Genomic DNA, 10,350 nt, shown 5'->3' with positions numbered 1-10,350 from the left:
GAGAAAAATGAGGAATGTTAGAGTGTAGCCTATTCTTGAATGAGGAGATAGAAAAGAGACATGTTTGATAGCACAATGTGGATATAGAGGTGTGTAGTTGGTAAATGATGTAGTCCTTACTCAACTACCTTTTGTTAAGTGAGAATGAAGGCTTACCATCAAAATTGTAAATGTGTGGATGTTGATGCTCCTTCCTATTCTCTAGATTAGCTCATTTACATTCTTGTAAGAATTGTTGCATACTTAGAGCCCCTTCCCACCAAGTGTATTTAGAAGCTCCCTCTGGATAGGAGAGAGAAAATTTGTCATGTGATGCAACCACTTAAGGTTCATGAAGAGTTCATATAAATGCATTTCAAACATTAAAAAATGTGTCGTACTCACTGCGATAGGCCACATTATTCGTGATTGTCAAATAACCTTCAAGTCCATAGTTTTTGGAAGCAAGAATCCTCATTTGTTGAGGATGCTAGTAAGGTCATACTACTACCTTTGCATTCTTGAAGTGCCTAATGTTGTTGTGCAACATACATTTCGTGGCAATTTCAAAGCATGCTTTATGCTCTACACTAGGTAGGAAGGGGCTCTTACTTGATAAAAATAGAATCGTTTACCATTATAAACCTCATGTTTTGATGGTAACCTCTATCCTACCTTGCAATTCCATGCATGAATATGATGCTTCAACACATTGCAAGGATAAAACACATTGGTGAGAGTGCTTGTTGTGGAGAAGCGCGCCACAAGTTTGAGTATACACTACTAATGCTTTAACTACTATGAGACACCCTTAGAAACAATTGTATTGGTTCTTTCACAAATATTCTATGGTTGGATGACCCTCCTTTTGTAATGGTCTCATTCCCTAAAGTGCACCAAGTCCATGTGGTGAATTGTGTTACGAATTAATAGTCAAGTATTAAGCATCTATTCAATCCCCCAAGAGCTTTTGCAAAGGATACCTGATGCTATCATTGTGAAGGCAAGAAACATTACATAACAATAACATACTTCTACTTTTTCATTAGCAATTGTATGTTTATTTCATATGGAATATATTGATAGGAAACAAGAAGATACGTGTCAATGTTATAGTCCTATAAGAGATCAAAGGAATGTTCTAAATTTTTGTGGACCACATGTGATTTACTTATACATTGGTAATTACATGTTTTCTAAGCAAAATACTAGTTTAAATATGAGCCATGAAAGTTGTCCCTACCTTTAGTCTCTTGATGTGTAGGTGATTTGAAATGAAATATATCAACTTTTGAAATGTAAGTTCTTTACTAAAATACATGCATGTATTATAGGTATTTATAAAAACATAGTCTCTTTTCCCTCCTTAAGCCTCCTTAAGTAAGCAATGGACCTACCTCAGTAAGCACTAATTCAAAGCAATTTCTTACATTGGAGAGACCTTATAAGAAGAGTCTCGTGTAGTGCAAGTAAAAATATGTTTTGTCAAACCAAATGATAATGAACCCAAATGAATGCAATTTTTCATTGAAAATCAAATGTAAGACAACAATCTATTTGATTTTTTTGGGTAACTAGGAATAAAGAGAACCAAATTCTTGTTCTTAATGAAAACTCATGACAATAACCTCACACCCTCAATAGTTTTCAGCAATTACTTTACTTCTAGACCTTCGGAACAAAATTGGTTTTCACATTCTTTGACTAAAAGTTGCTCAAAAAGTAATAGTTACATTAAAAAACAGTGCATGTATTATTAATATTTATAAAAATGTAGTCTATTTTCCCTCCTTAAGCCTTCTTAAGTAAGCAATGGACCTTAGTAAGCACTAATTCAAAGCAATTTCTTACATTGGAGAGACCTTATAAGAAGAGTCTCGTGTAGTGCAAGTAAAAATATGTTTTGTCAAACCAAATGATAATGAACCCAAATGAATGCAAATTTTCATTGAAAATCAAATGCAAGACAACAATCTATTTGATTTTTTTTGGGTAACTAGGAATAAAGAGAACCAAATTCTTGTTCTTAATGAAAACTCATGACAATATCCTCACACCCTCCATAGCTTTCAACGATTACTTCTAGACCTTCAGAACAAAATTGATTTTCACATTCTTTGACTAAAAGTTGCTCAAAAAGTAATAATTACATTTAAAAAATTATACAACTTGCAATAGTAAAAGTACAAAGTGATGATGTTCTTATGATTCTTGCCTTTTGGATGGCTAGAAAAGCCCATGGCTTCTCCCTTTGTTAGTTGTTTTAGTTGAATGGATTTTAGAACGAGGAAATTCAGTATGATGTTTTAAGTGGCTTGTGGGGAATGGTATTAGGTAAGGTCTTTGTGTGGAGGGAGGTGTGGTGAAGTGGCAATGTGTTTGGTGGGTGAGGTCAAAAAGCAAAGTGGATAGGTTATACTTGAAGTTTTGAGCACCCAAGTCCGATAAGAAAAGAGAGAACAAGGGGGACCGACCACTCATGAAGGGAAAGAGAAAAGCAACACAAGCCTTTGAGAAAAGCTTAACAAAAAAGCCCCTCAACTAGATAGGTATAATCCAACATCACTATTCCATGTTGTTGGTTTACACAAAGTCTTCTGGGTGCCATGATGGGTGTATTCACACTTTAAAAAATCATCTTAAAGGTTGATTAAGTCAATTGTCACAAGGTTTGGAACTTGCAAAATTTGACCTCCCATTCCCATTAAGGCCAAAGTGCTAGTAGAAAAAGAAGGTATTAGAAACTAGATTACTTGTATGATAAGGAACCAATCACATTTTAAAAGGGAGACATTTTAGTGTGACCATATGCTGCTTGAAATGCTTGCATTAATTTGGAGCACAAATTTGATGTGGCTTATGAAGAACTATTCAATAAAAGCTTATACCGAAGTAAAAAGGAATGACTAAAGCCTAGTTACACATGGCCTTCATTGAAGATTTTAAAATGTGGCCTTAAAGTAGCACAACCCTATACCATGCCCCTACAAAAGTAGTTGTGTGATAGGGAGCAAGGTCAATAAATGTGCATGAACCTAAGTAGTGCCAATGTTATGGATTAAGGCCCTAGGTAAGCCAATTAGTACCTTGGCCTCTTTCTTTGTTGTTCAAATGCCACTGAAACAAAACCTTCAAACTTGCGTATATTAGTGTATTTTGTCACACTATGAGAATATGTTTTTGCCCTTGACTTGCCCTACGTAAACTAAAATGTCACGATGTCTTATTGATAGCTTCAACGTTAGGTTAAAAGTGATTGCAATCGATCCAATACTAGTCCAAATAGACAAATAGAATGAATGACAAACAATTTCATGCCTTTTGCTAATGTGGCAAGTACTAATAAACACATTGGGTGGTTTTTGAGCTTCATTTACATGCCATATGAAGATAATCTAAAGGTTTGAAATTGAATGGGACTGAATATAAAACACAAGGTACGCTAAGAGAACTTGGATCTTTGTGATGTCAAGCACAAAAACGGTTGGGTATCATATAACTATGTATGCACGATGCATGTATGGTTGTAAGGAGTAAGGATAGGTGTTTTTCGTCAACCTCTGAGAAATATAAGACTATAAAGGAAAACTTTAAAACAAAGTTTTGTGAAGGGGCACACTCTAGTTTTTGTTGAGGCACAATAGTAAATGGACAGAGGATTTGAACTCCAACTCTAGACTTGCCAATCTCGACACCTGCGCTAATCTTGGTTTTGGCACAATAGTAAATGGGCAAAGGATTCGAACTCCAATCATAGCCTCACCAGTGCTAGCACCTACTTTGACCTTATCAATCGATTAGCCAAAAATCGTTATAGAGTTGGTGCTTCAGATTGTGGATCATTGAGACAAGGTGTTTGTTCTCGGTCCTTGTACTAGGAACCCCTAGAGCCCTTTTTGCTCCCCGAAGGAAAGAGCTCTTGTTCACATTTCAATTCATGGCTGACGATGAATGAATGATTCTTGGACCTTCTCCCCTCTCGTTTAGGTACACCCAACACAAAACAAGATGAGAGAGAGAGGCACAACACAACAAACAAGCTTTACAAAACACAAAGCACAAACTACTCCAATCAATCTCAGAAGACAAAAAAGAAGAAGGGGAGAAGCCATCAAAAGGAATGGGGGGGCTTCTCGACGAGGAATGCCTCATCCTGGGATCGTTCAGGAGCGGCGGCGGCGGCGGCAGCAGCAACAGCAACCTTCATTGCAGCAATAATGGAGGACCTCCTTCTCCTCCTCCCCCTCCCCCTCCCCCTCCATCGTCTTCGTCTGCCTCTGCGTCTGCGTCTGCGTCGTCAGCCTCCTCCTTCTCTGGCCCTCCTTCCTGCTGTTCTTCTTCTTCTTCTTCTTCTGCCTCCGAGGTCGACGAGCAGGACGGCGTCCTCCTCCTCCCTTCCAGCGCGTCTTCGTCCACGGACCTTGAAGAGCTCGACGCCTCCGCAGGCCATGACGACATGGTCGCCGCTGTCAAGGTCCTGCTCCAGTGCCTCGGCGAGGACGTGAACCGCACGGGTCTCCTCAAGACTCCCGTTCGCGTAGCTCGCGCTTTCGCCTTTGCCACTAAAGGCAAGCCTCTCCCTCCTCTTTCTTTGTTTCGAACCTCGATACAAGAAGTGAGTTTAAGTTTATTGCATGGTGGTGTACGGAAGCTCTCCCGTTCTGATTTTTAGACAATGTTTTGTTTCCTCTTCGTATCGTATTCTACATTTCGTCATTCCCCTCGGCAAATCATATGCCCGATCAGACAGGCAGACAGATTACTGCTGACTTGTCGTTGATCTTATTTCACTTCCTGCTTTTAAACAGTTATTGTAGTATAAGCTTGAAGTACTTCTTCTTGCTCTTTTGTTCAGGATACCAGCAAGTTGCCAAAGACATTGTTGGCGATGCTTTGTTTCCTGAACTCGGTGTGGCAGCTGGATTTGGCTTTGCAGGAGGCTTTGGTGGAATGGTAGTAGTCCGAAATGTTGATCTCTTTTCTCTGTGTGAAGCTTGCCTTCTCCCCTTCAAGGTGTGCTGTCACATCGCCTACATCTCATCTGGTCTCCAAGTTGTAGGGCTAAGCAAACTTTCACGGGTTGCGGATATGTTTGCTCGAAGGCTTCAAAGTCCCCAGAGTTTGGCAGAGGAGATTGCAAAAGGTCTGACTGACTCAATCAAGCCTTTGGGAGTTGCTGTTGTGCTGCAGAGCTGGCATCTTCCTGTTCCTGGTGTCCAAGAAGATGGAATGTTTGCAAGCTTCCATGGGGCAAATAGCATTTTTCTGCATCCCTCAGTTACTTTTGCTGGAAGAGGCCAGTTTGAAGATAGAAACAGTGATGCATGGAGCGAGTTTTTGTCAATTTTGCAACTCGGAGGCACTTTTGTGGACAACTTGGATATCATCAACGACAATGGATCTTGTGAGACATCATGGTGCCCTTGCCTTCCACTTGATATGGGTATGGAACACACACCCTGTGATGTGACACATGATGGTTTTGGCAGAATGCATGATTCTGAAGATGGCCAGACTCAGGTTTTGTCAACTGCTGCAAAGCTACCAGGGCAGAAAGTCACAGATATGGTTGCTTCCGTAGATGCTATCCTCCAGGCGCTAGGGGAAAATTCATCAAAGGAACAGCTTTGCCTAACGTCATGGCGCTTCACCAGGTGGTTAATGAATTTTGACAAGGAGCATCAAAGTTCTGATGTCAAAGATCAGTGTAGCTCAAATGGGATATCTGTCAGAATGGATGGACAAGGGTTGTGGCTACCACTATCACAAACTGAAATTGTGAGCACTATGAAAAGGGATGCTGTTGATAACAGTAGTTTTTTATGTGAGCTGGATGCTCCTTTTTGCTCTCTATGTGAGCATCATCTTTTACCATTTTATGGCAAGGCTCATATTGGCTATTACCCTTCTGATCTGGAAAGGGCTCCAAACAGGTTAGATATCTTGAAGATTGTCGAGGTTTCTAGCCAGAGGCTTCAGGTTCAAGAGCGATTGACAAAGAACATAGCTGAAACAATGGCATCTAGGTTCGATTTGCAAAGTGTGATTGTTGTCCTAGAAGCTAGCCATATATGTATGGTTTCTAGGGGTGTTGAAAAGTTAGGTAGTAGCACAGCAACTGTTGCTGTGTTTGGCCATTTTGCAGCAGATGCTTTAGCAAAAGCTTCGTTTCTAAAATTGCTCACAGGCAGATCTGTGAAAAGGAATTGCTAGTACATCCTTTGGATCAAAATTTTGATCCCACAGTTTTTATGTGCTTATGAAATTCTTTGAGAGGAATTATTTGTTCTTCTTTCACTTTTCTGACAAATTTGTTGGGAGAATGATCTTGTTGACTTTATTCAGATTTTCAGTTTTTAAACTGCATAATCATGTTGCGTCAGATGCTTTTATGCCTCCTGTAAGTGACAACTTTTTATCGCTGTTAAGAGGAGTCTGTTCTGGAAGAATTATTTGAGACTCAGAAGGCTTTCCATCAGAGCTTTAAGAGTCATCCTCATTTCCTGCTTGACATGGTTAGTATTTGTATGGCCTGTGGCCTGTGGCCTGTTAGACCTTACACTACATGGTGTAACATCCTGATTGAAGTGACAGAGCTAGGCTCTTGGAAAAACTTATGCTGTATGTGTACAATTTTAGTATGTGGGGGTACGGGGGCTGTAGGTGAATGTGTTTCCGAATACACCTTGCAAACTAGACACGGTCTTCTATGGTTGACTTGAGCTACTTACCTAATAGAGCACCTTTTTTTGAGTTCAATACAATTTTGGGGCAGCGAAGTACATTGAATGGTGCAGCATCTCTGATCTTCAGTATCATTGTGTCTGATAGAGCTAGGGTCTTCTGAAAAGTAAGTATTATTATGAAAAGCTTAGTTTTTGTTTTTTTAATTACTTGCATATTGTGTCTTGACATCCTTCTTGGGTATCACCAGCAAATAGTCTCCTACATTTGTGTTTTTTGCGAGAGTAACAAGAAGAGAAGAGAAGAGAGAGACTGCAATGAAAGAAGAGAATGAAGCGATAAATATGCAGTAAATTTGAATGGAAGTGGAATACAAAGAGCAGACAGATCAGTCCCTGTATGTAGCCCAAGGCGTTAATGAGGGCATTGAATCAAGCTCATGACAAATGGCAGCACTAGAGAGGGAGAGGAGGTTGAAGTCGGAGTGTACTGTCTAGAATTTGCAAAAAAAGATGTGTGAATGATAGCAATCATCAAATCATCTTCTTACAAAGAGAAGGGGGTGAAACTTGATTGACCTAATAAGGAAAGTGTCAAAAATCCAAGTCGATCAGTAGGAAAATAACAATGTAATGTTGGTGGCTAGGGAAAATGCAAATTGTAGCTTAAGTAGGTTGATTGCTACACTTGAGCAGCATGAACAAGTCCTCTAGCTATAGAAAAATGATGGAGTTGCAAGGAGAATGGAGGCTGCACACACACACACACACACACACACACACACACACAGAGGACATTGTGTTTGTAGTGCTTCTAATAACTCTCTTATGTGAAGCATTTTATTGCTTTATCACTCAAAGAATAAAGAATGAGTGTGTACATATATAGTTAGGGTTAGTGAGTAAGATGAGTGGTTGGCTATATTGGTCTTTACTTGCAACAACCTCTCACTCAAAGGCTAAGGTGGTTTTAAGAGCCAAAAAAGAAAAGCATGTGAGGTAAATATATGTGAATTATCCTCACCCAATGCCTATTAACTATTTGTAATATGCGTACTTATTAGATGGAAGGCTCTTGGTGAGGCAGTCTATAATGTTATTATCAGTTTGAAATTTGCCAAGCCCAACTCCCTTGTTCCTAAGCACTTGATGAATGAGGTGATACCTTATTTCTATGTACTTGGTTTTCGCATGAAACACATGATTCTTTATGACCATGATGGCAGTTTGACTATAACTGTGCAACACTGGTATATCTTCATCGAGGCCTATGTCTCCTACTATGTGAGTAAGCCATATGGCTTCTTTGCATGCTTTTGTGGTTGCAACATACTTAGCTTCTGGTAGTAGATAGTGCTATTCTTTTTTGTAATTGAGACATCCATGATATTGTACTACCATATAGGGTAAAAATATATCACATTGTTGACTTTTTGTTGTCAGTATTTTTTGCATAGTTTGCGTCTGTGTACCTAAGTATACTATTACTTCTAAAACATATGCACATATATCTTGTACCACTCAAGCATCTCAAGATGCCTTTCATTACTTTCCAATGTTTTTTGCCAAGATTTGACATATACTTGCTTACCATGGCAATCATAACATACATGAGGCTACCCACATATAATATATATGAAAGCTTGGCCATTTCATCAGATTTGCCACAATCATTAGCATTAAGTTTTATATATGGAGGCAGTGGAGTACTAATTGCCTTCCCTCCCTCCATATTGAAATGCTGCAATACTTTGTTGACATAATTATTTTGGGACAAATAGAGTAATATCTTTCTATCCCTAATTATGTGTATGCCAAGAATGTGATTTGCATGTTTCAAGTTTTTCATTTCAAACATTTTCATTAACCAAAATTTAAGGGCATTAATCTCATATTTATTTCTTCTAGATTTTAACATATCATTCACATAAAGGATTTACACGATCAAGTTGCCATCTTTAGCCTTTGTAGTATATAAGCAATGGTCTATCTCACTTTCCTTGTAATCCCGGGCTTGATAAAGGCATCAAACTTATTGTACCATTCTTATTAGGCCTATTTTAATCCATAAAGAGTTTTTTAGCTTACACATATAAACTTTTCTTTGCCATATTTCATGAACCCTCTGGCTGTTGCATGCAGATCTCATCATGAATATCAATATGCATAATGGCTATCTTGATATCCAATTGTACAAGGTTCTTGTCATCCTTAGCCACCAAGGCAAGCAAAGTGCAAAGAGTACTTAATTTCACCATAGGTGAAAATATCTCATCAAAGTTTACATATTTTTACTTAAAACCTTTAGCCACCACCACAGACCTTACTTTGTACTGTGGTTTAGCATCATATATAACTTTCAACTTATAGATTCACTTGGATGGCAAATGCATTTTTACTCTTTGGCAAGGAAACCACTGATCATGGGCGATATGATACAATATAATGATACAATCATACAATAAGGACCATCATAATAGGACCATGGATACCAAAGCAGTGGGTGATCAAGCCACCATCATGGTACCTCGGAGAGAACCTAATTTTAATGTTGATCATACCAAGTCTTGAAAATAGAGAAGAATCATAGTAACTCTTTATTTGTTAGCAACGCCTTGCAATAACATACATGAACATCCTATCAATCAATGCTTTTGAGCATGCATGACCATGGGTTCCTTTCCTTACGTTAAATTTCCCAAGTGTCCCCTCATGTGAGCTCAAACTAGAGTCAATCCAACTCTTTGTTAGCCCATCGTGAACTTAGATGCCAATCCTAGCTCCAGGATTTCCAAAACCTACTAGACTCTTGTTTATGTATCAAGAAATATCATCTCTAGATCTTGTGCACTTGTATATCTCTATATATGAGGCTCACTTGCCCCACCTCACCATCCTCTCACACTCTCTCTTTAACACTGGAGATTAGTGAGGGATGATTGCATCACTAACACTAGAAAGTAACAAAAGGAGAGGAAGTCCTTTCCTCTCTTAGCAGAAGATGAGCCCTTTCATGCCTTGGCTAGAGGTTCCAATTTGGAGTTAGAAGAGGAGGAGGACTTGTTGGAGGAGTCCATATCTTGCTTTTTCTTCTTCTCCTCTTTCTTCCATGAAGTTGTTGACTCATTGCAATCCTTACATACGTGTCTTTATTATGACAGTGATAATACTAGGCCTTTGGGTTCTTCATCATGTCACCCCTCTTAGAAGCTGCAAATGCCTCAACTTGTCCACCATGTCATGATGGAAGCTATAGTGAAAGTGGTGGGAGAGAGATAATGAGACAATGAGATGGAGAATAAACTACACACTTGTATTGCTCACTTGCTTATACACTTACATTGCAATAGGTAAGAGTACATATATATATACAATAAAGGTGTGGATATGGTAGGTCTTCTTAGTAAAGTATCCTCCACATGTTCTAGATCTATCTTATCTTATTCTCCTAAATATCTAAATATTATCTTGCTAGATATTCTCCAAGTACATGTTTATATGAGTACATCCAATCATTCTAACATTCCCTCTCTCTAGAAAATGTTAACAATATCTTCTAATATTCTTCCGCCCTTTTTAAAAGAAAATAGGATTTTCTTTTGCAGTACAAAGATTTTTTGCCAATATAAGTTGATGATGAAGATCTTTGGGCTTTGGTTGATGGATACCTTGATGAAGAGTTGATTGC

The 10,350-nt window shown here is 38.7% G+C and overlaps 1 protein-coding gene across 1 annotated transcript; it reads left to right on the top strand.

The window, feature by feature from the left end:
* Positions 1–3,908: 3,908 nt before the first annotated feature.
* LOC148010347 (GTP cyclohydrolase 1-like) lies at positions 3,909–6,278 on the top strand. The gene is made up of 2 exons (XM_087672075.1): positions 3,909–4,547; positions 4,835–6,278. Exons 1-2 carry the CDS (start codon positions 4,100–4,102, stop codon positions 6,190–6,192), a joined length of 1,806 nt encoding a protein of 601 aa, XP_087528201.1. The 5' UTR covers positions 3,909–4,099; the 3' UTR covers positions 6,193–6,278.
* The last annotated feature ends 4,072 nt before the right edge of the window (positions 6,279–10,350 follow it).

This window comes from Lygodium microphyllum, chromosome 29 (genome assembly GCF_053477565.2).
Source record: "Lygodium microphyllum isolate KBCC chromosome 29, Lygodium_microphyllum_v1.1.10, whole genome shotgun sequence".
Taxonomy (NCBI): Eukaryota; Viridiplantae; Streptophyta; class Polypodiopsida; order Schizaeales; family Lygodiaceae; genus Lygodium; species Lygodium microphyllum.
The sequence above is the reverse complement of the archived record's forward strand: the minus strand, read 5'-3'. Positions and strand labels throughout refer to the sequence as shown.

What these genes read in the sequence shown, in the direction of transcription:
- LOC148010347 (XM_087672075.1), top strand. Translation starts at nt 4,100, where the DNA reads ATGGGGGGGCTTCTCGACGAGGAATGCCTCATCCTGGGATCGTTCAGG. An exon ending in TTTCGCCTTTGCCACTAAAG is followed by an intron (nt 4,548 to 4,834) that starts GCAAGCCTCTCC and finishes TCTTTTGTTCAG; the next exon opens with GATACCAGCAAGTTGCCAAA.